Source organism: Martes martes (assembly GCF_963455335.1).
Source record: "Martes martes genome assembly, chromosome: 16".
NCBI classification, from domain to species: domain Eukaryota; kingdom Metazoa; phylum Chordata; class Mammalia; order Carnivora; family Mustelidae; genus Martes; species Martes martes.
The window spans coordinates 46,128,736-46,150,629 of record NC_137904.1 but is presented as its reverse complement, the minus strand read 5'-3'; the positions used below and the strand labels follow the sequence as shown (position 1 = coordinate 46,150,629).

The 21,894-nt window shown below is 50.1% G+C and overlaps 1 protein-coding gene across 1 annotated transcript; it reads right to left on the bottom strand.

Annotated features, from left to right (window-relative positions):
* Positions 1–1,723: 1,723 nt before the first annotated feature.
* ARL4D (ARF like GTPase 4D) lies at positions 1,724–3,738 on the bottom strand. Its single transcript, XM_080827404.1, has 2 exons — positions 3,588–3,738; positions 1,724–3,023 (listed from the first exon to the last, which is right to left on the bottom strand). The coding sequence occupies exon 2, from the start codon at positions 2,927–2,929 to the stop codon at positions 2,324–2,326; it is 606 nt and encodes a 201-aa protein (XP_080683530.1). The 5' UTR covers positions 2,930–3,023; positions 3,588–3,738; the 3' UTR covers positions 1,724–2,323.
* Positions 3,739–21,894: the final 18,156 nt, after the last annotated feature.

The following is a 21,894-nucleotide window of genomic DNA, read 5'->3' as shown; positions in this document are numbered from 1 at the left end:
GTGGAATGAGGAGGAAAGAGCTCCCAGCAGGACAGAGGACCTTCTAGCCAAGTCTTCCCTAGCCTGTTCCTGGGCAGGAGAGGACTCTGCCCTGAGGACTGAGATGAGTCACAGGCGTGTGTAGAGGGGAGCCAGGTAGCACGTGTCCCCAGCAGAACCAGCCCAGCAGCTCTGTTAAGCAGGTCCCTCGCTGACGCACCCTTGGGCACCCTTCTGGATCCACGTATACCCACTCGTATCCTGCCAGCCAGGAAGGGGGACGAATCTGAACCAGCCCCGACTCCATGGCAAAACTCAGCTTCTGCTGGCCCAGGCTAGGAAGAAGCAAGTTCCTTAGGAAGGCCCCCAGGACAGGACTGCCTGCACCTTCTCTCCCTCCCCAGCTCCTTTATTTGATTCTGGAGTGGGGACTCTGAACCCGCTCTAATCCCACGTTTGCACAAAGGGTAGGGGTGGGACTGGGGGGCTGAGGGCTGGAAAGAATTGTGCGTTTTTAACCCACTACTCCCACCCAGGCTAGGAGGATCTGATTGTTGGTCATCTCTGACTCAGTGGGCCCTGGGTGTTGGTGGAGGGGGCAGACTTGAAAGTCTGGGCAGAGGCCCTCTGGACCTAACAACAATAGACTTTTATTCGGTTTTTAAGATTTTATTTATTTCAGAGAGAGCATGAGCAGGGGGAGGGGCAGAGGGAGAGGAAGAGGCAGACTCCCTGCTGAGCGGGGAGCCCCCCACAGGGATGAATCTCAGGACCCTGAGATCATGACCTGAGCTAAAGGTAGACGATTCACCAACTGAGCCACCCAGGAGCCCCTAGCATTTTCTTTTCTTTTTTTTTTTTTAAGATTTTATTTATTTATTTGACAGAGATCACAGGTAGGCAGAGGAGCAGACAGAGAGAAAGGGGGTGCGGGAAGTAGGCTCCCGGCTGAGCAGAGAGCCTGTGGGGCTCTATCCCAGGACCCTGAGATCATGACCTGAGCAGAAGGCAGAGGCTTTAACCCACTGAGCCACCCAGGCACCATAGCATTTTATTCTTATCCTCGATATGGGTGGCCTACACCTCCCCCCTCCTCCCCTGGAGAGGGAGTAGATGTCCAGCAGTCCACACTCCCACCAGGCACAAACCCAGACTACCACAACAGCCCCTCTCCTGGGAACAGCCACCATTCCCAGAGCGGGGCAACTCACGGCTTAGTCACCAGGGCCAGGCTGGCTCAATCCAGCCCAGACCTCCCCAGCACCAGCCCCTGCCGCTGCTGCCGGGGAGCTGCAGTCAGCAGGATTGAGCACACGGAGCTGGCTGAAAGCCAGGAAGGAATTACTTTCCATTCTCACAGGATCCCCCAAGGTGGAAAAAAAAATGGATCAGCCTGAGTGCTGAGGAGTGGGGGAGGATGAAAACAGAATGGCTCCTTGAGGACTTATCTATAGAGACTTAGGAAAGTCTTCTCAAGGACCAGCCCTATGAGGGGCAACATAAGAGCCAGGAGATGAGGGGAGGGGCGGGAAGCAGGAGAAAGGGACACCCCAAAAAACTGCAGAAATCAAGTAATAGCTTGGGAGAGGGCAATTTCAACTCCATCTGTAATTTCCACCAGCCATCCCATAAAGAGTGTTTCCTTTGCAAATTCAGCTTTGAGATAAACACCCTCCTCCTCATTCCTGCCACCCGTATAAATGGGACTACTCCTGGGGCTGGGTAAGAAAATGCCAGACCAAGGTCAGAGCTACAGTATCATCAGTCTTTAATAACTTATAGGCAAATGCTAAAAAATAGTTAATAATAATACAGAGGACACACACGGCTTATAAAAACAGTTGTGGATCTACAAATGTGGGGTAGGGTTCTTGGCACTTTCACACAGACACAAAAATAAAGACTATTGTGACTAGCATCCTTAGAAAAGCAGCCTTAGGGAACACCCCATTTGGGGGGGGTGGAGGTGGGGAGACAGTCCTCGTTCATTCCAAATGCATTCTCCAAACAACCTTCTTTTGCCCCAAAACACATCTCATCAACAAGCCAGAGAAGAAAAAGAAGAAACAGGGTCGAGGTAGAGTCACAGCTTACATTTAAGCCTCCCCAGTCCTGCAGCCCCCATTTCTCCAGAGGGGAGGATGAGGGAGGGAGAGGAGAAGCCATCCCATCTCCCCTCCTGTCTGGTCCCCAGTGCTGCACCAGAACAGGACCCCCAGTGTGCTCCTCAGTCCTTCATTGAGGCGGACAGGTCCTGCACCCCAGAGCTGAGTGAGGGGCCAGAGGCTCCACATGGCTCTCCGGGTGTGCAGACCCCTACTGGTGAGGAGGGAACAGCCTCGGGTCACCGTCTCTTCTTGCCTACCCGGGCTGCCTTCTTCCTCTTGAGGATCATCTCGTACAGGCGCTCCAGGCCTGGCTGCAGGCCCAGCCCATCCACAGCGCTGCAGCCCTGCACATGGGTGAGTGTGGCCGCTGCAAGCTCTCGGACGGCCAGCCTCTTCTCAACCTCTGCGGCGCTCAGTGCCCCAGGCTGATCCTGCTTGTTGGCCAGCACCAGCACAGGCACACCCTGGTTGTCCGAAGCCCGACTGATTCGGTGGAGCTCCACCTTGGCCTCCTCCAGGCGTTCAGCCTCTGCAGCATCCACCACAAACACCAACCCGTCTGTCCGCCGTGTGTAGGAGCGCCACAGGGGTCTCAGCTTCTCTTGGCCCCCGACATCCCACACTTGGAAGGTGATGCCACGGGACCCTCCCAGGGGCACCCGGATCTTCTCTGTGTTGAAGCCTTTGGTGGGGACGCTCTGGACAAACTCCTTGAACTTGAGCCGGTAAAGGAGCGAGGTCTTTCCAGCAGAGTCCAGTCCAATGACCACGACATGCAGGGCCTGGAAGTGAGGCAAGAAAGAGGCGGCAGTGGGCGCCATCTCGGTCAAGTGGTTCCCCATGGTGAGCTCCAGCTAAGGTGCAGGTCTTGAGGCACACAGTAGAGGCAGGGAGGTGGCTGTGAACTGCAGGCTTTTGGGACCACTGCTGGGTTATCTGGATGGGGAAAAGTCACGGGAGAAAAAAAGGAGACACTTTAACAATAAACATGAAATGTGCAACTTCTAGATCCTTTCCTAAATCAGTCGCTCATCCTTCCTTTTTAAAATTCTGGCTTTTGTTTTGTTTTTTAAACAGTTCCATGTGTAAAAGAGGCACTCCCCGCTGTCAGGGGCGACATGATATACAGAGACCCCCGGTCCTGGACACGGGTTGCGGGGTGAAGCCTTGATATGGATATGGTCGGCTTCCCGCGCCCCTTCTCCAAGCTCGTGGCGCCGTAGCAGACGCAGAGACCCTTATTCCCCACGCGAGAATCCTCACAGGGGCAGGTCGGGCAGCGCCCCCCAGTTAAGGGTTAGGGTACGGGCGCTGAGTCGGGGCACTAAGGCCCGCTCCCGCCTGCCCACCGCATCCCCAGGCGGTTGGCACGCCTCTCCTTAACACCGTGACCCCCTTCCCACCGTCCCGCGACACTTCGCCTTGCCCGGATCCGCCTTGTCCTGCTCCCCAGGTCCCCGCACCGGGGCCCCTCAGCTCCCCCTGAAACAGCCCCTTTACCTTCCGGCAGCCGCACTCTCCCCGGACCAGCCACCCGAGCCTCCACGCGAAACTCCACTCCCGCCTCCAGCTCGCTGCCGCCGCCGCCGCCGCCGCCGCCACCACCGCCGCCACCGCAGCCACTGCTGCCACTGCTGCCACTGCTGCCCCTGCGGAACGGTCCCGGGGACTCCGCCTTAAAAAGCCGCGCGAAACGTCACGCAGCGCGGACCAATCAGCAGTCCCTCAGCGGCGAGGCGGGGCGGGGTGGGGCGGGGTGGGGCGGGGCCTGGAGATACGTGACCTGCGACCCCGACAGCCCAGAGGTGGACGTCTCTGCTCAATGCGTGAACATTTTATTTGATCTTTTCCCCCATAGTCTAATATTTGGAGGTAACTCGGAATGGAAAGTGGGAGGGACAGACGTGGCGGCGTTTGACTTGGAAGGAGAGCTGAAGAGCTTCGTACTCTACGCCGCGGCATCCTCCTCGCCCACACAGAGAGCCACCCCACGCGTACACCGCCTCCGCCGGGGTCTCCTGGAGCGATGCTCACAAATCTTACTCCTTTATCTTTAGTTAAGTCAGTGTTCAAACCTGTGTAACCCTGGAACCTCATGAAACAGCCTGAGGCTAAACCCATTACCCCATTGATCCTCGCAGCAGCCTGTGAGGCACGGACTGGTGCAGTCTACATTCTACAGGGGAGGAAAGCTCCGAAGGGTTCAATGACTTGAATAAGGTCACCTAGGCAGGAAGCGGCTGAGCAAGGATCTGTCTGAATCCCGTGTGTGGGACCCTGACGGCATAGCTGTCCCTCCTCTCTCATCTGGGAGGACATAGGGTTAGGCATCCTCAGCAGAAATCCCTCAGTTGCTGGTTCCAGTGCTGACCGGAAGCAGACACCCCAAGGGCCTCCCTTGTTCAAAGAGATAAAGAGAGACTTCTTCACTGCACGGGACTTTGATTGACCTCATTCGTACTGTGTGCTCTGCCAGAGAGACTGCAGATGGTGAGGAGGCCTAGGTCACAGGGCCGGACCTCAGAGGGCTTAAACTCCCAAGACCCACCACTGACAGGGAACACTAGACCTTTGTAAATCTCGGGTAAGTCCTTGTAGGGCAGGGCGCCTGGGTGGCTCAGTGGGTTAAGCCTCTGCCTTCGGCTCAGGTCATGATCTCAGAGTCCTAGGATTGAGCCCTGCATCGGGCTCTCTGCTCAGCAGGAGCCTTCTTCCCCACCTCTCTCTAGCTGCTTCTGCCTACTTGTGATCTCTCTGTCAAATAAATAAATAAAATCTTAATTAAAAAAAAAAAAAGTCCTCATAGGGCTTCAGAGGAAGGAGAGAAGGTGTGAACTGGAAGCTTCTGGAAAGGTTTCTGTAACTATGTAGGATTGATTAGGAGGGGAACAGGACAGAATGGCATCTCCCCAGCCATTGCACCCTGATACAGTCTGGGCAGCCCAGAAGGGGAGGAGATGTCACAAAAGGACAGTGTGAGCAAAAGGATATCAGTGATTACCTGTGGGGGAGGTAAGTGAAATTGAAGGAGGGGAGGCAGATCAAAGAATAAGATCATAACCCTATTATTTCCATTTTAAAAGGAGGCTGGATTCTTATATTTACTGTGTAACTCAATATTAACCCTTTTTAAAGGTTATATTTGAGGGGGATCGGAAAAAGAGTAGGGGAAGTCACTGCTAGACAGGGAGGGCCTAGCCCTTTCCTGTCCATTGGCCTCCCATCCGTTTAGCACCAGCCTGCCTTGCCACCTCCCTTTTTCCCTCCCTTGTCTAAAACCAGCCACCTGGTTTCCCCAGCAATGCAGGGAGCCTCCTTGAATCCCTGGAGACATCAAGACCTTAGGAAATTAGTGTTATACTCCATGTTGGGGGGTGGGGTGGCAGATTACCACAGGAGCTAAGACACAGAGATGGCCTGTGTTAGGAGAGGGGAAGACGGCAGGCCACGAAGTTGGAAACCACTACCGTGCTGAGTGGCCACTGCATGCCAGGCTCTGCTCTGAGAACTCTGTATACTTTTCCTTTTTATTTTTATTTTTTTAATTTTAACTTGTTTTTAAAAATAAGCTCTAGGGGTCCCTGGGTGGCTCAGTCGTTAGGCGTCTGCCTTCAGCTCGGGTCATGATCTCAGGGTTCTGGGATAAAGCCCCACGTTGGGCTCCTTGCTCAGCAGAAAGCCTGCTTCTCCCTCTTTCACTACCCCTGCTCGTGTTCCCTCTCTTGCTGTCTCTCTCTGTCAAATAAATAAATAAAATCTTTTTTTATTTTATTTATTTATTTATTTGACAGACAGAGATCACAAGTAGGCAGAGAGGCAGGCAGAGAGAGGGTGCCGGGGTGGCGGGGAGCAGGCTCCCTGCTGAGCAGAGACCCTAATGCAGGGCTTGATCCCAGAACCCTGAGATCATGACCTGAGCTGAAGGCAGAGGCTTTAACCCACTGAGCCACCTAGGCGCCCCTAAATAAAATCTTTTATTAAAATAAAATAAAGTAAGCTCTACACCCAACATGGGGCCTGAACTCACGACTCTGAGATCAAGAGCCTTGTGTCTCATCCACCAAGCCAGCCAGGTACCCCATATGTTTCCTTTTTAATATACAACTCAACCCAAGAAGTCAATATGGTTATTCCAAAAAGAAGAAAGAAGCACTGAAAAGTTAGGTAATTTGTCCAAGGTCAGGCTGCTAGAAATTGGCCAAACTTGGCATTGAGCAAATGTTACAATGGCTGTGAAACTGAAAACACACAGTAATGAGAAACACAGATTGTCTCGTTTTTCTTCTGCAACCTCTGAAACTTCCTGGGCCTCACAACTGAGAGGAAAATTGTCACTTGATTATCTGATAAAAGTGATAAAACTGGCAGTCCTACCCCACCCTTCTTCTTTCTGGTTTGCCAGAGGTGTTGAGGAACAAATGGGTAGGAGGGGGTGGGGCAGGGAGAGGTGAAGGAAGGGGCCGAGCTTATCCGGGCAGCGCTAGACTGTGGGCTTACCGAAATTTGTCCCCTTTAAATGGGAACTCCGGTTCCCTGCCCCCCTCCCCCACTTACACACCCTGTCCCCAGGGAGCCTTCCTCCATTAATGACCATTTTCCTTCCTGGCAGCCTCACGTCTGCAGCCCTTTCTCTCCATAAGATCACAGCCCAGGACCTTCTGTATTGGAGGATTCACTGCAGAGAACATTTGAACATCCGTACATTGAACAATCATATATGGGGTGCCTGCTAGGTTCTGAGCACACAGCCCTGAGTGAGATGGTAAAGGACCTGCCCTCTTGGAGTATACATTCTAGAGGGGAGAGGGAGGCAATGAATAAAGAAGATGGTTTCAGATGGTGATACTTGCCATCAAGGGAAATAAAACAGGGAGATGTGCCAGAGAGAGACTCAGGAAGGGAACTACTTCAAACTGGGGAGAGGAGGCTTCTTAGGAAGTCCTCTCCCATAGGTGACATTAGAGCCAAGGATAAAGCGACAAGGAATCAGGTCAGCATTCAAGACAGAATGACAGACTAGCTGGGACCTACCCACTTCCTTCCAAGGGCTCCCCCACATGGATGAGATTCCATCCTTCTTCGTCCTCAGAGCTGTCTCCCTGCCAGATGAAGCCTTTGAACCCAGGGCTGGTTCCTGTCATCTACAGCTCCAAGCTGCCCAGCACTGTGCCAATGGACAGTCAGGAAATCTTGCATGAATTCATGTCCCTGAGTACGAGAACCAAACATCTACGCTTAGCCTGGAAGATTCCTGGTCTGGGGTTCCTCAGCCTTTGAGGGTTCTGCTGATACTAGGTTAGCCAGGGATGCCTATAAAACCCTGCATTTCTGGGCAAGTTCTAGGTAGTATTGAACTCTGGGGACTATTGAGGACAAGGGACTTTCTTAGAGGAGGAAAAACAGGGGCCAGGGGTGGGGATGACGCTGGAGAGAGAGGCCCCCCTCAAAGCCTGGCAGGCTGTAACCCTGGGCTGAGAGTCAGGGTGAGTCCTGTCCCTCACCAGTATACTAGCTTGGAAAAGTCACTCTCCCCCCTGCCCCCCCACCCCGGTTTAGGCCATTCCAGGTCCCTTCCCCTAGCAACAGTCCATACTCAGGAATAGTTGAGGATAAGAGATGAAGGAGCTCACCAAGGAAGGGACTGAGAACATCCTTGTCTCCACAGTACCCTGACCAGAGTACTGGTACAAAGAAGCAGCTGGCAGCTTGGGAATGACAGAGACTCTTTTTTTCTTTTTTCTTTTCTTTTTTTTTTTTTTTTTTTTAAGGTTTATTTATTTATTTGAGAGAGAGAGCAGGGGTAGGGGCAGAGGGAGAGGGAGAGTGCATCCTCAAGCAGACTCCCTGAAGAACACAAAACTGACACAGGACTCCATCTCTCAACTCTGAGACCACCACCAGGAGACCACAACGTGAGCGTAAACCAAAAGTCAGCCACTCCATCGACCGAGCCACTCAGGCACCCCCACGAAGACCCATTTTTCAAATCCCAGCTTTATTTCATCAGGAACAAAATGGAGAAATCACAACGTACCTCTTAGAATGAGTGTGAACAGAAAAAAACCATGTGTGGAAGGGCCCCATAGGCACCCTTCTCCCCTACAGGGGGCCCTTTCAGCGCACGATCCCAAAACCCAGTCCCAGGGTCCCGGGCTTAGGGCTAGAAAGGAGCAGATGCTGCCCCCTGGTGGATATGTTTGTCCCTGACTGATCCCTGAAGAAAAGTGGAGGTTACGTGATAAGTTATATATATATAAGTTATATGCAGGTTCCTTTGCCTCCTTCTGGAGTCTTCCATTCAGACAGGGCCTTTCCTACAGTTTGAGGTTGGAAATGAAAAATCTACCCTCTTCAAGTTTTTCTGTGGAACTGAGATTAGATTTAAATGAACATTATTTGTGAGGTACCTGGGTGGCCCAGTCAATTAAGAGTCCAACTCTTGATCTCAGCTCCAGGCTTGACCTCAGGGTCATGAGGTCAAGCCCCACCGTGGGCTCCGTGCTCGGCATGAAGGCTACTTCAAAAACAAAACCAAAACAGAAAACCGTGATTTGAGCAGAAAATTTCATTTCAGTGACATTTCCCATACTGTTACTGAGGGCTTAATGACAGGGACAGAGAAGGCTGAGGCAGGAGGAAGCTCCAGGGCAGGGACGGTTATGAAGAAGAGCTTGGTGGCAGCCATGTTTGGGTGTCTGTGAGGAGGGATGTCCAGCGTCCATGCCTGGCGCTCAGGGGAGGGCTGGAGGAAGGGATTTGGGTGGTCAGCAAGAAATAGCCACGAGAGCCCCAGGAGAGAGAGACTACCTCAGAAACAAGGAACAGCCGAACTGAGAGGCAGAGAAGGGAGAAAGGCAGGCCCATGCTCCAGAGGGAACAGGGTGACTGCCCAGGTATCCAAGCTGGGTGGGCTCCTTGGAGCATTCACAACAGGGGCCAGTCCCCAGTGACCTCATCCGTTCCATTCAGTCTTTCTCCTCAGATTGGGGTGGGGAGGTTTCTCGGCCCAGCCCTCCATGATGTCTGGCACACACTGAGAGGTAGTGTAGGCTTCAAATCATTGATCTCAAATTTGAGAGTATGTCAGAATCATCTAGAGGACTTACTAAAAACACAGATTGCTGAGCCCCACCTCTAGAGTTTCTGATTTGGTCGGTCTCGGGCTCACAGACCCAAAAATGTGCATTTACAGCAATTTCTCAGGTAATACTGATGATGATGCTGGTCTGGGGGCCACGCTACGAGGACCACTGGCTTAAAAGAGGAGTTCCAGTCCTGACTTTCACATTTCCAATGAGCCCTTGGGCACATTATTTATCTTCCCAGCCTCAACCTCTTCGTCTGTAAAATAGGATAATACTTACCTCACATGGTTGTCATGAGAACTGAATAAGGTTAAATGTGTGAAGTGGTCCACAAAGGGCTTGGCCTATATAAAGTCCTCTATGCCTGGTAGCTGTTATGATAATGATATTAAATTAGTTTATCTCAGGGCACCTGGGTGGCTCAGTCGCCCTTCTGCGCAGGTCATCATTGATACCTTCTGCTCAGGTCATCATTCCAGGGTTCTGGGATCGAGCCCCGCACCAGAGAAGCCTGCTTCTCCCTCTCCCAATCCCCCTGCCTGTGTTCCCTCTCTTGCTGTGTCTCTCTCTGTCAAATAAATAAATAAAATTTTTTAAAAAAATAAATAAAAATAACTAAGTTTATCTCAACCAATAACAACAACAACAACAAAAAGACCCAGGAAACCAGTTTAATGTGGAATATCTTCCTCAGAGAACACACAAAGTGACATATACAAATTGATCCTTGGCTGCCATTTCTTTTCCAATGTAAATGACTGAAAGCATTGCCTTTCAGAATTTCATGTGCATATAAACCTCCTGCAGACCCTATTAAAAAGCAGATCATGGGCGCCTGGGTGGCTCAGTCATTAAGCATCTACCTTCACCTCAGGTCATGATTCCAGAATCCTGGGATCTAGTCCCATGTCGAGCTCTCTGCTCCGTGGGGAGTCTGCTTTTCCCTCTCCAGCCCCACCATGGTTGTGCTCGCTCTCCTTATCTCTCTCTGTCAAATAAATAAATAAAATCTTTAAAAAATAAAATAAAATGCAGATTATGTTTCAGTAAGTGTTATAGACTGAATTGTGCCCCACTGCCTCAGGTTATATATTGAATATTCAATATTTTATACAAGTAAAAATTCAATATTTATATATTGATGCCCCACCCCCCAGTGTGATGGTATTTAGAGGGGAGGCCTTTTGGAAGGTAATTTGGATAGAGGAGATCATGAGAGTGGGGCCCTCAGGATAGGATTCGTTCCCTTAGAAGAGACGCCAGAGAGCCATCCTCTACCACACTGAGAAGGTGGCCATCTGTGAGCGAGGAGGGACCTCACCAGAGCCCTACCTGGTTCAGCTGGTACACTGAACTGGGACTTCCAGCGTCCTCCATGGTGAGAAAAGAAATTTCTGTTCTTTAAGCGCCCAGTCTACAGTATTTTGTTATGGCAACCAGAGCAAACTAAGACAGTAGGTCTGATGTGGTGCCCAACTTTCTGCATTTCTTTTTTTTTTTTTTTAAGATTTTATTTATTTATTTGACAGACAGAGATCACAAGTAGGCAGAGAGGCAGGCAGAGAGAGAGGAGGAAGCAGGCTTCCCTCGGAGCAGAGAGCCCAATGCGGGGCTCGATCCCAGGACCCTGTGATCATGACCTGAGCTGAAGGCAGAGGCTTTAACCCATTGAGCCACCCAGGCGCCCCCTGACGATGAGTACTTTAAATGTTCTCCTGCAGATCTACAACAGAGATCTGTTATAATCCCAAGCCTCTGGTGGGTCTAGAGGCTTACTATCCCAAGCCTCAGCAATCATTGTTAGATAAAGGAATGAACGAGCTAAGAGTTTTGTCTGACAGCTGGTCACCTTGCCTACTGCGAAGACCTTTGGACTTGGAAGACTTTTGCAAGTACCCAGGGTGAGCCAGGCAGCTTCTGCAAGCTGGATTTGCAAGCTGGGGACGTTAACACTTCTCAAAGGTGTTGTAGAGATTAAATGAGGGGCACCCGACTGGCCCAGATGATAGAGCATGTGACTCTCGATCTCAGGCTTGTGAGTTTGAGCCCTACCTTGGGGTAGAGTTTACTTTTTTTAAAAAAACGTGGTTTGTTTGTTTGTTTGTTTTAGGATTAAATAAGATTGTGACCATGAATGTGCCAGAAACTGCACCTGGCTCACACACAGGGACACTAAAAATAATAATAATAATCAGAGTTGAGCCCCATGAAACAAGTTTCTTGGCCTCTGAATTGGAACTCTTTGATCCAAAGCTCGTGTTGGCCTCCTGCACCTGAAGGTTCCAGGTAGCCAGTGGGGTCTGCAGCAAGCCCAGCATGGGGAAGAGAATACAGAGGGAGAGGGGGTCAAGAGATAGACTACCTGGGCAGGTGCTGGAAATAGAGAGGGGATAGACCCTGCTCCTGCTGTTGGGGCTCATCCAACTTGGGATAGGGACTAAGATACCTGCCCAAATGGCCAGAACACCAGACAGGACAAGAAGGCCTGTGAGAGATAAATAAATGCTTGGGGTGTTCAAACCACAGCAACCCCCTCTCAGCCAAACCAAATTAGTGAGTAAATTAGATGGTCTGAGACACACAGATCTGAACAGCGATCATGGGATTAGAAGGCCCGAAGAGTCACATTGGGTGCAAACTAAGCACCTTATGTAGTATTTCGTGTGACTCTCATGCATTCATTCAACAAATATTTATCAAGCGCCGAATACGTGCTGAGCACTGTCTGAAGTGCTGGGTGTAAGGGCTTACTTAGCCAGGGCGACTCCATCTCGGTTGAACAGCCATTTTGTTGTTTGTGCAGTAAAACTTAAACTGACCCTGCCCACTCCCCACCCCACCACCTCCTCCCCGCCCCCCCTCCCCCCGCCCCCGAGGAACTTACTTAGAAGCAAGTCCGGGAAACCAGTAAAATATGGTCCACCAGCCCCTGATAACAGAGCCCAAATACAAGGATGGGTCAGGTCAGGTGGTGATAACAGAGCCCAAATGCAAGGATGAGTCAGGCCAGGTGGAGACAATCTCATTGGCCAGGCTCAACCACATGGCCTTTACTCTATAAAAGCTAGTCTGTGAAACTGGGGGTGGTCGCTCTCTCTTTAAGAGAGGGCCCCGACGGTTGGTTTGATTCTCAATACTGGCGCAAAATAAAGCTTTGCTTGACCTTCGCTTTGTATCAGTCTCGCTCCTTTGATCACGAACACCATCACTGGGGATAGAACAGCAACAAAACCCCTATCAAGGTGAGAAGCACATAAACCAATAATGTGTGTATATTTATGAATATATCTAAATTAATTGTCTTAAAATATTTTTTAAAAGATTTTATTTAGGGGCTCCTGGGTGGCTCAGTCATTCAGCAGCTGCCTTCAGCTCAGGTCCTGATCCCAGGGTCCTAGGATCGAGCCCCGCATTGGGCTCCCTGCTCAGCGGGAAGCCTGCTTTTCCCTCTCCTACTCCCCCTGCTTGTGTTCCCTCTCTTGCTGTCTCTCTCTGTCAAATAAATAAATAAAATATTTTAGTAGCCCCATGCAGGGCTCAAACCCAGGACCCTGAGATCATGACCTGAGCAGAAGGCAGATGCTCAACCCACTGAGCCACCTGGGCATCCCCTGTCTTAAAATATTATTAATTTTGATTACTAAAGAGTTGGGGGGTGGACAGTTTCCTAACCCCCCCCCCTAAGGAGGGGTCCTCATTGGCCTCACCATAGTCCTGGCCCTGGATAAATATAATAACATCCACCTTGCGGGGCTGTTGAGTGAATTAAGTGAGGTAATACAATAGAGCACTCAGCCCAGGGGCTGGCGTCGGAAAGGGTTCGGGCAACACCTGAGTACAGGCTCTCCGTTCTGCAGGGTGAAGTGACTGGGTTTCAGTCTTACAACCACGATACCTTCTAGTTTTTCTGAGATCAAATGAAAGAAATATTAACCCTCCAAGTAAACTGAAGTTCTCTAGGAAGGAGAATATGAAAGGTAAATGCTGACTGAGCAGCCAGCCAACAGCAGTCTTTGCCACAAGGAAATGTCAGGGAAGGGAGTTTAGGAATTGATTGGCCTTGATACCCAGAGCATCCCTGACAGTCTTTTCTCTGTCATGTGCCACCACCCCCGACCAGATCTTCCACCCCCATCACCCCTGGACCAGGCCAGTAGCCTCCTAACTGCTTCTCTGATTCAGTCTGATCTGGGGATTGCTTCTTCACTCAACAAACGTTTACTGACCAACTACTACCAGCCAAGCACTGAGCTAGTGATGGGATACAGAGATAAATTCTGATGGGGTACTGCCCTCAATGATCTCAGATTCCAAGTGGGGGTGATCAAGGGTTGCCTGAAAAGGTGGTGAGTGGTGTACCTGAAACAAATTAGCAGGTGGGACAAAATGCATATGAGGGCCGCTAATCAGAATTTAGGTGGGGTATAGAAGGGCCTTTAAAGGCGGCTTCCAGGAGGAGGTGACACCCAAGGGGAATCCAGAGTATCTGCTAAGCAGCCAAGTTAGGAAGACGTGAAGGGAAACGATGTCCCAGGCGCAGGGAGCTTTACGTATGAAGCCCAAGATGTGATTCTCTCTCAGAAGCACGGACAGACCCAGGTACTGGAGTTGGAGAAAATCCATCCAGCGGCCCACCCCGGCTTCCCGATCTGACACGCCCGCCTCCTCTCTCCTCCGCACTTTCTTATGATTTGCCTTCTGTCTCGCAGGGAGGCAACCCTCCTCGCATCGGGAAGCCCTTGCTCCAGACCTTCCGCTCCCCTAACTCAGAATGAGCCCCTCAGCTGGCAAGTACGAGAAGATCGTCTTTCCGCCGACGTAGGACCGGCTTAATGCACAACACGGTCCAAGCGTTTCTAGTGAGGATGTCTTGCGACATTGTCTTCTTCAGGACCAATTCCACCAACGGCTCCCTTCCAGAGGCCCCGACTGCCGTCACCCCGAGCCCTCTTGGATCCTGTCTTTTCTCTCCGTCTGTACAAAAGTGGAGACCGGGGGCGCCTGGGTGGCTCAGTGGGTTAAAGCCTCTGCCTTCAGCTCAGGTCATGATCCCAGGGTCCTGGGATCGAGTCCCGCATCGGGCTCTCTGCTCAGCGGGGAGTCGGCTTCCTCCTCTCTATCTCTCTCTCTCTCTCTCTGCCTGCCTCTCTGCCTACTTGTGATCTCTGTCTGTCAAATAAATAAATAATAAAAATCTCAAAAAAAAAAAATTAAAAAAAAAAAAAGTGGAGACCGACCCCCTCCCCGTCCTGGATTCAACGCAGATGCGTTCCTGGGTGACTGTCAGCCCGCTGTGACCACGCCTCCTGGGCGGGAAGAGGAGGGGCATTCAAATTAGATGCAGCGTTACAGAGAGAGAAGAGAGATGAAGCAACGACAGAAGCACCATTTCTGTTTTCAGGGTAGAGAATGGACATCTGTGCGGCCGAGCGTCCTGACGGATGGCCGCCATAGGGCTGTGGGAGAGGGGAGGGAAGCGAGGCGTGGGCCGTGCGCGCGGCGGGTCGCCGTGAGTGCAATATGGATGGCGGGTTGGCGGTGGCGGCGAGGGCGTGGTGCGTGGTATCGCTTCTCGGCCTTTTGGCTAAGATCAAGTGTAGTATCTGTTCTTATCAGTTTAATATCTGATACGTCCTCTATCCGAGGACAATATATTAAATGGATTTTTGGAGCAGGGAGATGGAATAGGAGCTTGCTCCGTCCACTCCACGCATCGACCTGGTATTGCAGTACTTCCAGGAACGGTGCACCCCCTTGGGGGCTAAAATGTGGTTTCCAACTGCAGACCTTGTTTTTAGATGTAGGGGCTTTCAAAAGTTTTTTCTTTTTCGTTTTGGTATGTTTCTTAGTATCTATTGCGACTACTGATGCTTATACCCCCAAGTTTTCGAAATTTTGTAGCCTCGCACTATTGGTATATTGTGGGACAACGTTCATTTTGGTTTAGCAAAGTTTTTGTCAGGCTGTGTTTGGGGAGTGGTAACCATGGGTTTGTGGCGATAGAGTCTCCTGTTTTTTTACTCCCAGATTAATTAAAGGCAGAGGTAGGTTTTTTTCTATTTTTCTAGTGACTGGTCAAAGAACAAACTGGCTGGGTCCTGGACCTTTCTTACTGTCTTTGCTAAACCTGACTTTAAATCTAGTGAGTTTGACTCTTTCTGAAGCTCCGTTTTCTCATCTGGTGAACAAGGATAGTTTGACCTACTTTATTACTGTCTGGATGGGATTAAGGACTCACCAAGTTGTAGAACCACCAGCCAAGAGTAAGGGTCCCTTTAATTCTGTGGGAGGAGGAAGAGGAAGGAAGCTGAAGAAATTGGGCGATGGGCCTTGGCAGCCTCAGTTTCTTCAAATGGAAAATACCATAAATAGCGCTTTTTCTCTTTGGGATCCTTGAAAGAATGAAATGAGTTAAAGGGAGGGGTTTGGGAGGATGGGGAAACTGGGTGAAGGACATTAAAGAGGGCACATGATGGAATTAATCAAGGACAGGTAGGACTAGGTAGGGAGACACAGATAGGGGCCATGGGATTGGCTCACAGAAATCTCAAAAATGTGGAGGCCTGGGGAAACCAGAGATAAGGGAACAAACCCAACCTCGCTGCCCTAGGTGTGTGGGGATGAGTGTCTTTTTTATGATAATCACCTGCGACCAACAAAGAACTACCAGACCATAAAGGAAGTAAGCCATTGAACGTGTTATCACTAATATCAATAGAGATATTAAAAGGATTTTGGTTCCGTTCTATAAAAGACGAACCCTCCTTGGCAATCCTGTTGGGACACTTACCACTTTTTTTTTTTTTTTTAAGATTTTACTTATTTATTTGACAGAAAGACAGAGATCACCAGTAGACCGAGAGGCAGGCAGAGAGAGGGGGGGAAGCAGGCTCCCTGCTGATGTGGTGCTTGATCCCAGGACCCTGAGATCATGACCTGAGCCAAAAGCAGAGGTTTAACCCACTGGGCCACCCAGGCACCCTGACCCTTCTCACTCTTGAGGGCTTCTTCTGTATCTTCACTTAATAAACCTCTATCCCTTTACTCTCTTTTGTCCTCAAAATTCATTCTTTGGCTCCATGAGAAGAGCCTAGCTCTCCGGCTTCAGAATGAGCACTGAGGGGGGCGCCTGGGTCGCTCAGTCCCAGGGTCCTTGGATGTATCCTCACACTGGGCTCCCGGCTCGATGGGGAAATCTGCTTTTCCCTCTCCCAATCCCTCTGCTTGTGTTGCCTCTCTTACTGTGTGTCTCTCTCTGTCAAATAAATAAATAAAATCGTAAAAAAAAAAAAAAAAAACCACCACACCACTAGGTATTATATAAGACTGTTGAATCACTGACCTCTACCTCTGAAAGAAGTAATACATTCTATAGTCCTTAATTGAATTTAAATGTTTAAAAAACAAGGGGAAAATGTGGGGATTAGCGGGCACACAGTGGGTGCTAAATAATGGCAGGCAAGTCTTGAAGTCCCGTTCTTGGTTGAGACAACCTAGTTTTACGGATCTAGTGGAGCTGGACATACAACTTGCTCTCCAACACGCAAACACTTACATTTTTTAGCCCCAGGATCCTGAACACGTTCGGGGTGGGAGGTGGGGGGGGGGGGAAGGCACTCTGCTGGCCCTTGCGCTGCCTCAATCATCTGCAACTCTGGGGATGTCCTACGTCCAAGGTTTTCAGGCTTGGCGTAACACCTGGCTGTGTCAGAGAAAGCGTAACAGCTCTCCACTTTTTGTTCACGTCTCTCAGGGGACATTCAGGGGCACCTAATTAATCAGATTCTTCTAGGCTTTTCCCCTATCTCATCCCCAGTTCTTGCAAGCTCCTCAGTCACTAACAACCTAAAAAGAAAAAAACGAACATTGAGCTCCTACGATATGGGTGAGGAGGGAGCAGAAGTCTGACTGAAGACAAAGCAGAAGGGGACACCGGGCACCCTCCCCCCACCCCACTCCTGGGTGTGACAGGCGCGACCTCCTTCCTGGAAGCTCCCAAAGCTCTTCACGTTAATGCCTTCCTTCAGGGGAAAAACAACCTTACCTTGAAAATGGCAAGGCCTCAGCTATCTATCTCCTAGGTCCTCTTTAGCATATGAAAGTTCTTTTGAAACCTCCCTTTTTCCTTACCTCCCCCTCCCAACTTGTAGGTATAGAAGGGGCCACTCCACAGGCCCTCAGTGCGGCTCTTTTTGCTCAGCGGTCGTGTCTACATGTTTTAATAAACCACCATTTTGCGCCCAAGACGTCTCAAGACTTCTTTCTTGGTCGTCAGGTCGGCCACTGGCTCCACCCCACCGAACCTACCAGGTAATTCCGAAGCCCCACCAATGAGCACGCTCCTTTTCTCTGTCTTACCACCAGAAGAGTCTAGAAACTTGAGACTCTCCTCAGGGCCCTAGAAGGTAAGAGTGAGAGAAGAATGGTGAGGAATTGGGTTGCCTGTGTTGGTAGTGAAAGTTGAGATCCTCAAAACTGTGTTTGCTGCTTCTCTCTGCCGCTCTCCCTCAGCCATCAAGTCCCGTTGCAGAACACTTCTCGGACTGCTGTGTACACACGTTCCGGGAGAGTCTTGTTAAAAAGCCTGTGGTTCTGCGTTTCCAACATGCTCGGGACTCCCAATGCCGCTGGCCTGAGGACCACACTTTGAGCAGCAAGACTGTGGCAAACTGTCCCACCTTGAGTCATTTTTAAAACGGGGTATGTGGGGAACCTGAGTAGCTCAGAGGGTTAAGCCTCTGCCTTGGACTCAGGTCACGGTCCCAGAGTCCTGGGATCCAGCCCCCCCCCTCCCCCCCTGCATCGGGCTCTCTGCTCAGCGGGGAGCCTGCTTCCCCCCTCTCTCTGTCTGCCTCTCTGCCTACTTGTGATCTCTGTCAAATAAATAATTTTTAAAAAAAATAAATAAATAAAATGGGGTATGTGTGACCCCAGCTTAGCTGGCTGTTGTTAGAAAAAAACAACCTCCTTTCCCCACTGACAAGTCAGACCGACTGACCCAGTTCTGATGCATGTCCTAGAAATAAAAGCTTTTGTTCCTCATTGGGAAAAGGAAAAGGGGAGAAGGGTTGAGAGGGAGAGGAGGGGTCAGAGAGAAGGGAGAGGAAGTCCGAGGAAACAAAACGGTCAGTCTCTCCAACCCGGTCTCTTCAACTTGTTATGAAAGCTGAAGTGATGGAAAGGACCTCACGGAGCCGTGGAAGGGTACAGTGTAGACCTTGAGATGAAGGCAGGGTCACTGCAGGACCAGGCAGAAGGGATACGGTGAGGCCTGGACTGGAGGGCGCCAGCAGGGACCCAAGAGCCCTCTGGAGCCCCGGGGACAGAACACTTGGCAGGCCCTGCAGTTGGCAGCCTCGGCCCGGGCAGACGTTCTCTGGTCGCACTTGGCGTCCCCAATGGCTCTGTGAGGAGTGGCTGGGTTGAATGGCAGCAGAAGAGGAAGGGAAGAGCATGGCAGATGCCCCTGACTGCAGGGACAAGGTCGTGTTCACCTCTGTGATGCCAGAGCAGGTGTGACACCAAAGAATCAGTTGGATCAAAAATGTTATTTCATTTTACGATTTTATTTAAAGATTTATTTATTTGAGAAGAGAGCACACAACTGAGGGACAGAGGGAGAGAGAGAATCTCAGACTCTGAGCCGAGCACGGATCGGATCCCAGGACCTGAGCCGAAACCAAGAGAAGGATACTTCACTGACTGCACCCGCCAGGAGCCCCTGAATCACAATTTTTTTTTCACAAATTTTTTTTTAAGATTTTATTGATTTATTTGACAGAGAGACAGCGAGAAAGGCAACACAACCAGAGGGAGTGGGAGAGGGAGAAGCAGGCTTCCCGCCGAGCAGGGAACCCGATTCGGGCTCGATCCCAGGACTCTGGGATCAGGATCTGAGCCAAAGGCAGATTCTTAACGACTGAGCCACCCAGGCACCCCTGAATCACAATTTTTAAAAACAGGTTATCAGAAGATTTTTCAAAACAAAAATCCAGGGGCGCCTGGCTGGCTCAGTCGGTAGAGCGTGCAACTTTGGATCTCAGAGTTGGAGGATATAGAGGTTACTTAAGCATAAGATCTTTAAAAACAAAACAAAACAAACAAATAAGATCCTTTAAAAAAAAGGGGGGGTTCCTGGGTGGCTCAGTCGTTAAGCAGCTGCCTTTGCCTCCTGTGGAGCCCCGCTTCCGGCTCTCTGCTCAGCCGGAACCCTGCTTCTTCCTTCCCTACTCCCCCTGCTTGTGTTCCCTCTCTTGCTGTGTCAAATAAATAAATAAAATTGTTACGTCCGAGTTTTGGCATCCGAGAGACCACCAAGGAGCCAACACCGATGTAATCACACGAGGGTTTATTTGGCAAGCTTAAGCTTGGGCCCAAGTATACCCGACACAGCGGAGCAGGGACTTGGACCCCGAACCAGATTACAGTCAGAGTTTTTAAAGGCAGAGTAGGGGTGGACTTGGCGGTGGGTGAGGACAAAGGGGATGATGTTAGTCTCTAAGGAATTTTGAAAGCAAGGTCTCCAGGACCTTGAGGGGCTAGCTACTGTTGGGAGAAAGGTTATTTATTACTAGTAGTAAAAATCTTCTCGTGAGACCCTTTAGATGTATATCAGTGGGCCATATGCTTGGGAATTATTCTCGACACTATCTTGGAGGTTTAGAGATAAAGTTTCCTAAAGGAATTGTTAAAGTAGACTTACAGGATCCTGGTCGGACCTGTCGGGGTAGGGCATCGGTCCGGCTAGGACTGTCCTTAGCAAAACCTCAAGGTGAGGGCGGTTGAGTTCCCCCGGGAGAGCGACTCTGTTTCAAGGGCTTGTCAGTAGGTAAGGAATTTTAATGATTTTCTTCTGCCCCTGTGTCCCACTTCAAAAATCTTAAAAAAAAAAAAAAAAATCTTAAAAAAAGAAAACAAAAGATCCAGAAACAGATCTAAATATATACGAGGACTTTTTCATATGCTCCAAGTGGCATCTGAAACCGATATTAGATGGGCCGTTATATGATGCTGGGACAACTGGGTAGCCATCCAGAAGAAATAAAGTCAGATTTATACCAGGACTCACACACTAGGGGGCGCCTGGGTGGCTCAGTGGGTTAAGCTTCTGCCTTTGGCTCAGGTCATGATCTCAGGGTCCTGGGATGGAGCCCCCAACATCGAGCCCTCTGCTCAGCAGAGAGCCTGCTTCCCCCTCTCTCTATGCCTGCCGCTCTCCCTACTTGTGATCTCTGTCTGTCAAATAAATAAAATCTTAGGGGAAAAAAAAAAAAACTACTCACACACTAGGACACATACAAAGCATGCTAGAGATGGAAATGCAAAAAGATCAACAATTCAAAGGACAGTGGGCAAAGACTATGAAGAGAAAATGATAGTGGATCTTAAGCACAAGGACAAATGAACATCCTTGCTCCTAAAGATACCACTGGCTACTCTGTTATGCAAGAGTCTTAAAGCAAGATAGTTGGGCAAGGATGTGAGAAACCGTCAGTGGCTGAGAAAGCTAGCTGTGCCACTGGAGTCTCTGTCCCCAGCGTATCATTCCCACCTCCTCTGAAGCGACAGTCAAGGGAACCCTGGTGAGATTGCAGGATGCTTTGACAGGGCACGACCATCCCCTCTTGGCTTGGCCCTCACTGTGGAGGCACTTCGGTCTGTGCCCATCGATGTGAGCTGGCTAAAGGAGACCCATGTTACCCAAACTCATAAGAAGCTGGTGCGTGAACTAGAACAGGAAATCATTTTTTTAAAACTCTGTGTTTCCTTTATAAAGATTTTATTTGACAGAGAGAGAGATCACAAGTGGGCAGAGAGGTGGGCAGTGGGGGGGGGGGGAGGGAAGCAGGCTCCCCACTGAGCAGAGAGCCTGATGAGGGGCTCCTTCCCAGGACCCTGAGATCATGACCTGAGCCGAGGAGAGGCTTAACCCACTGAGCCACCCAGGTGCCCCGAAAATCATTTTTATTTATTTAAAAAAAATTTTTTTTAAAGATTTTATGTATTTACTTGTCAGAGAGAGAGAGAGAGAGAGCACAGGCAGACAGAGTGGCAGAGGGAGAAGCAGGCTCCCCTCGGAGCAAGGAGCCCGATGTGGGACTCGATCCCAGGACCTGGGATCATGACCCGAGCCGAAGGCAGCCGCTTAACCAACTGAGCCACCCAGGCGCCCAACCAGGAAATCATTTTTAAAGATATTTTGTTTCTTCATCTTTAAGTAGTTACTACACCCAACATGGGGCTTGAACTCAGACCCTAAGAGCAAGAATCCCATGGTCCACGCACTGAGTCAACCAGGTGCCGCCTAGAAAAGGAAATCACTGATGTACAATGGGAAATGCTCCTTCCCTGTGAGGGATCGTGCCGTTCTGCAACCTAAAGCATCTCGTTCTAAAGATCAGAATGCCCACAAAGCAAATGTAGTGAGCACACGATGGGCTCCTAAGCGTGGAAGCGAGCAGAGCTGTAGTAGAACACACGGAGGGTCCTAAGGACCACAAGGCCCAAGAGCTTTGCTAATCCCTTTCTGTAGGCAGGTATCCCATGATATAATATTGATTCCTTCATTTATTCAACTAAGTACACGGGGCGTCCGGTATATGCCAGGCGCTGTTCAAAGCACTGGAGATATAAATGGAAACAAAACACACCCAGATGCCCGCTCTAGGGCTTCTGCGCTATTGAGCTAAAAGACAATATAAACTCACGTTTAGGTGTCCAGG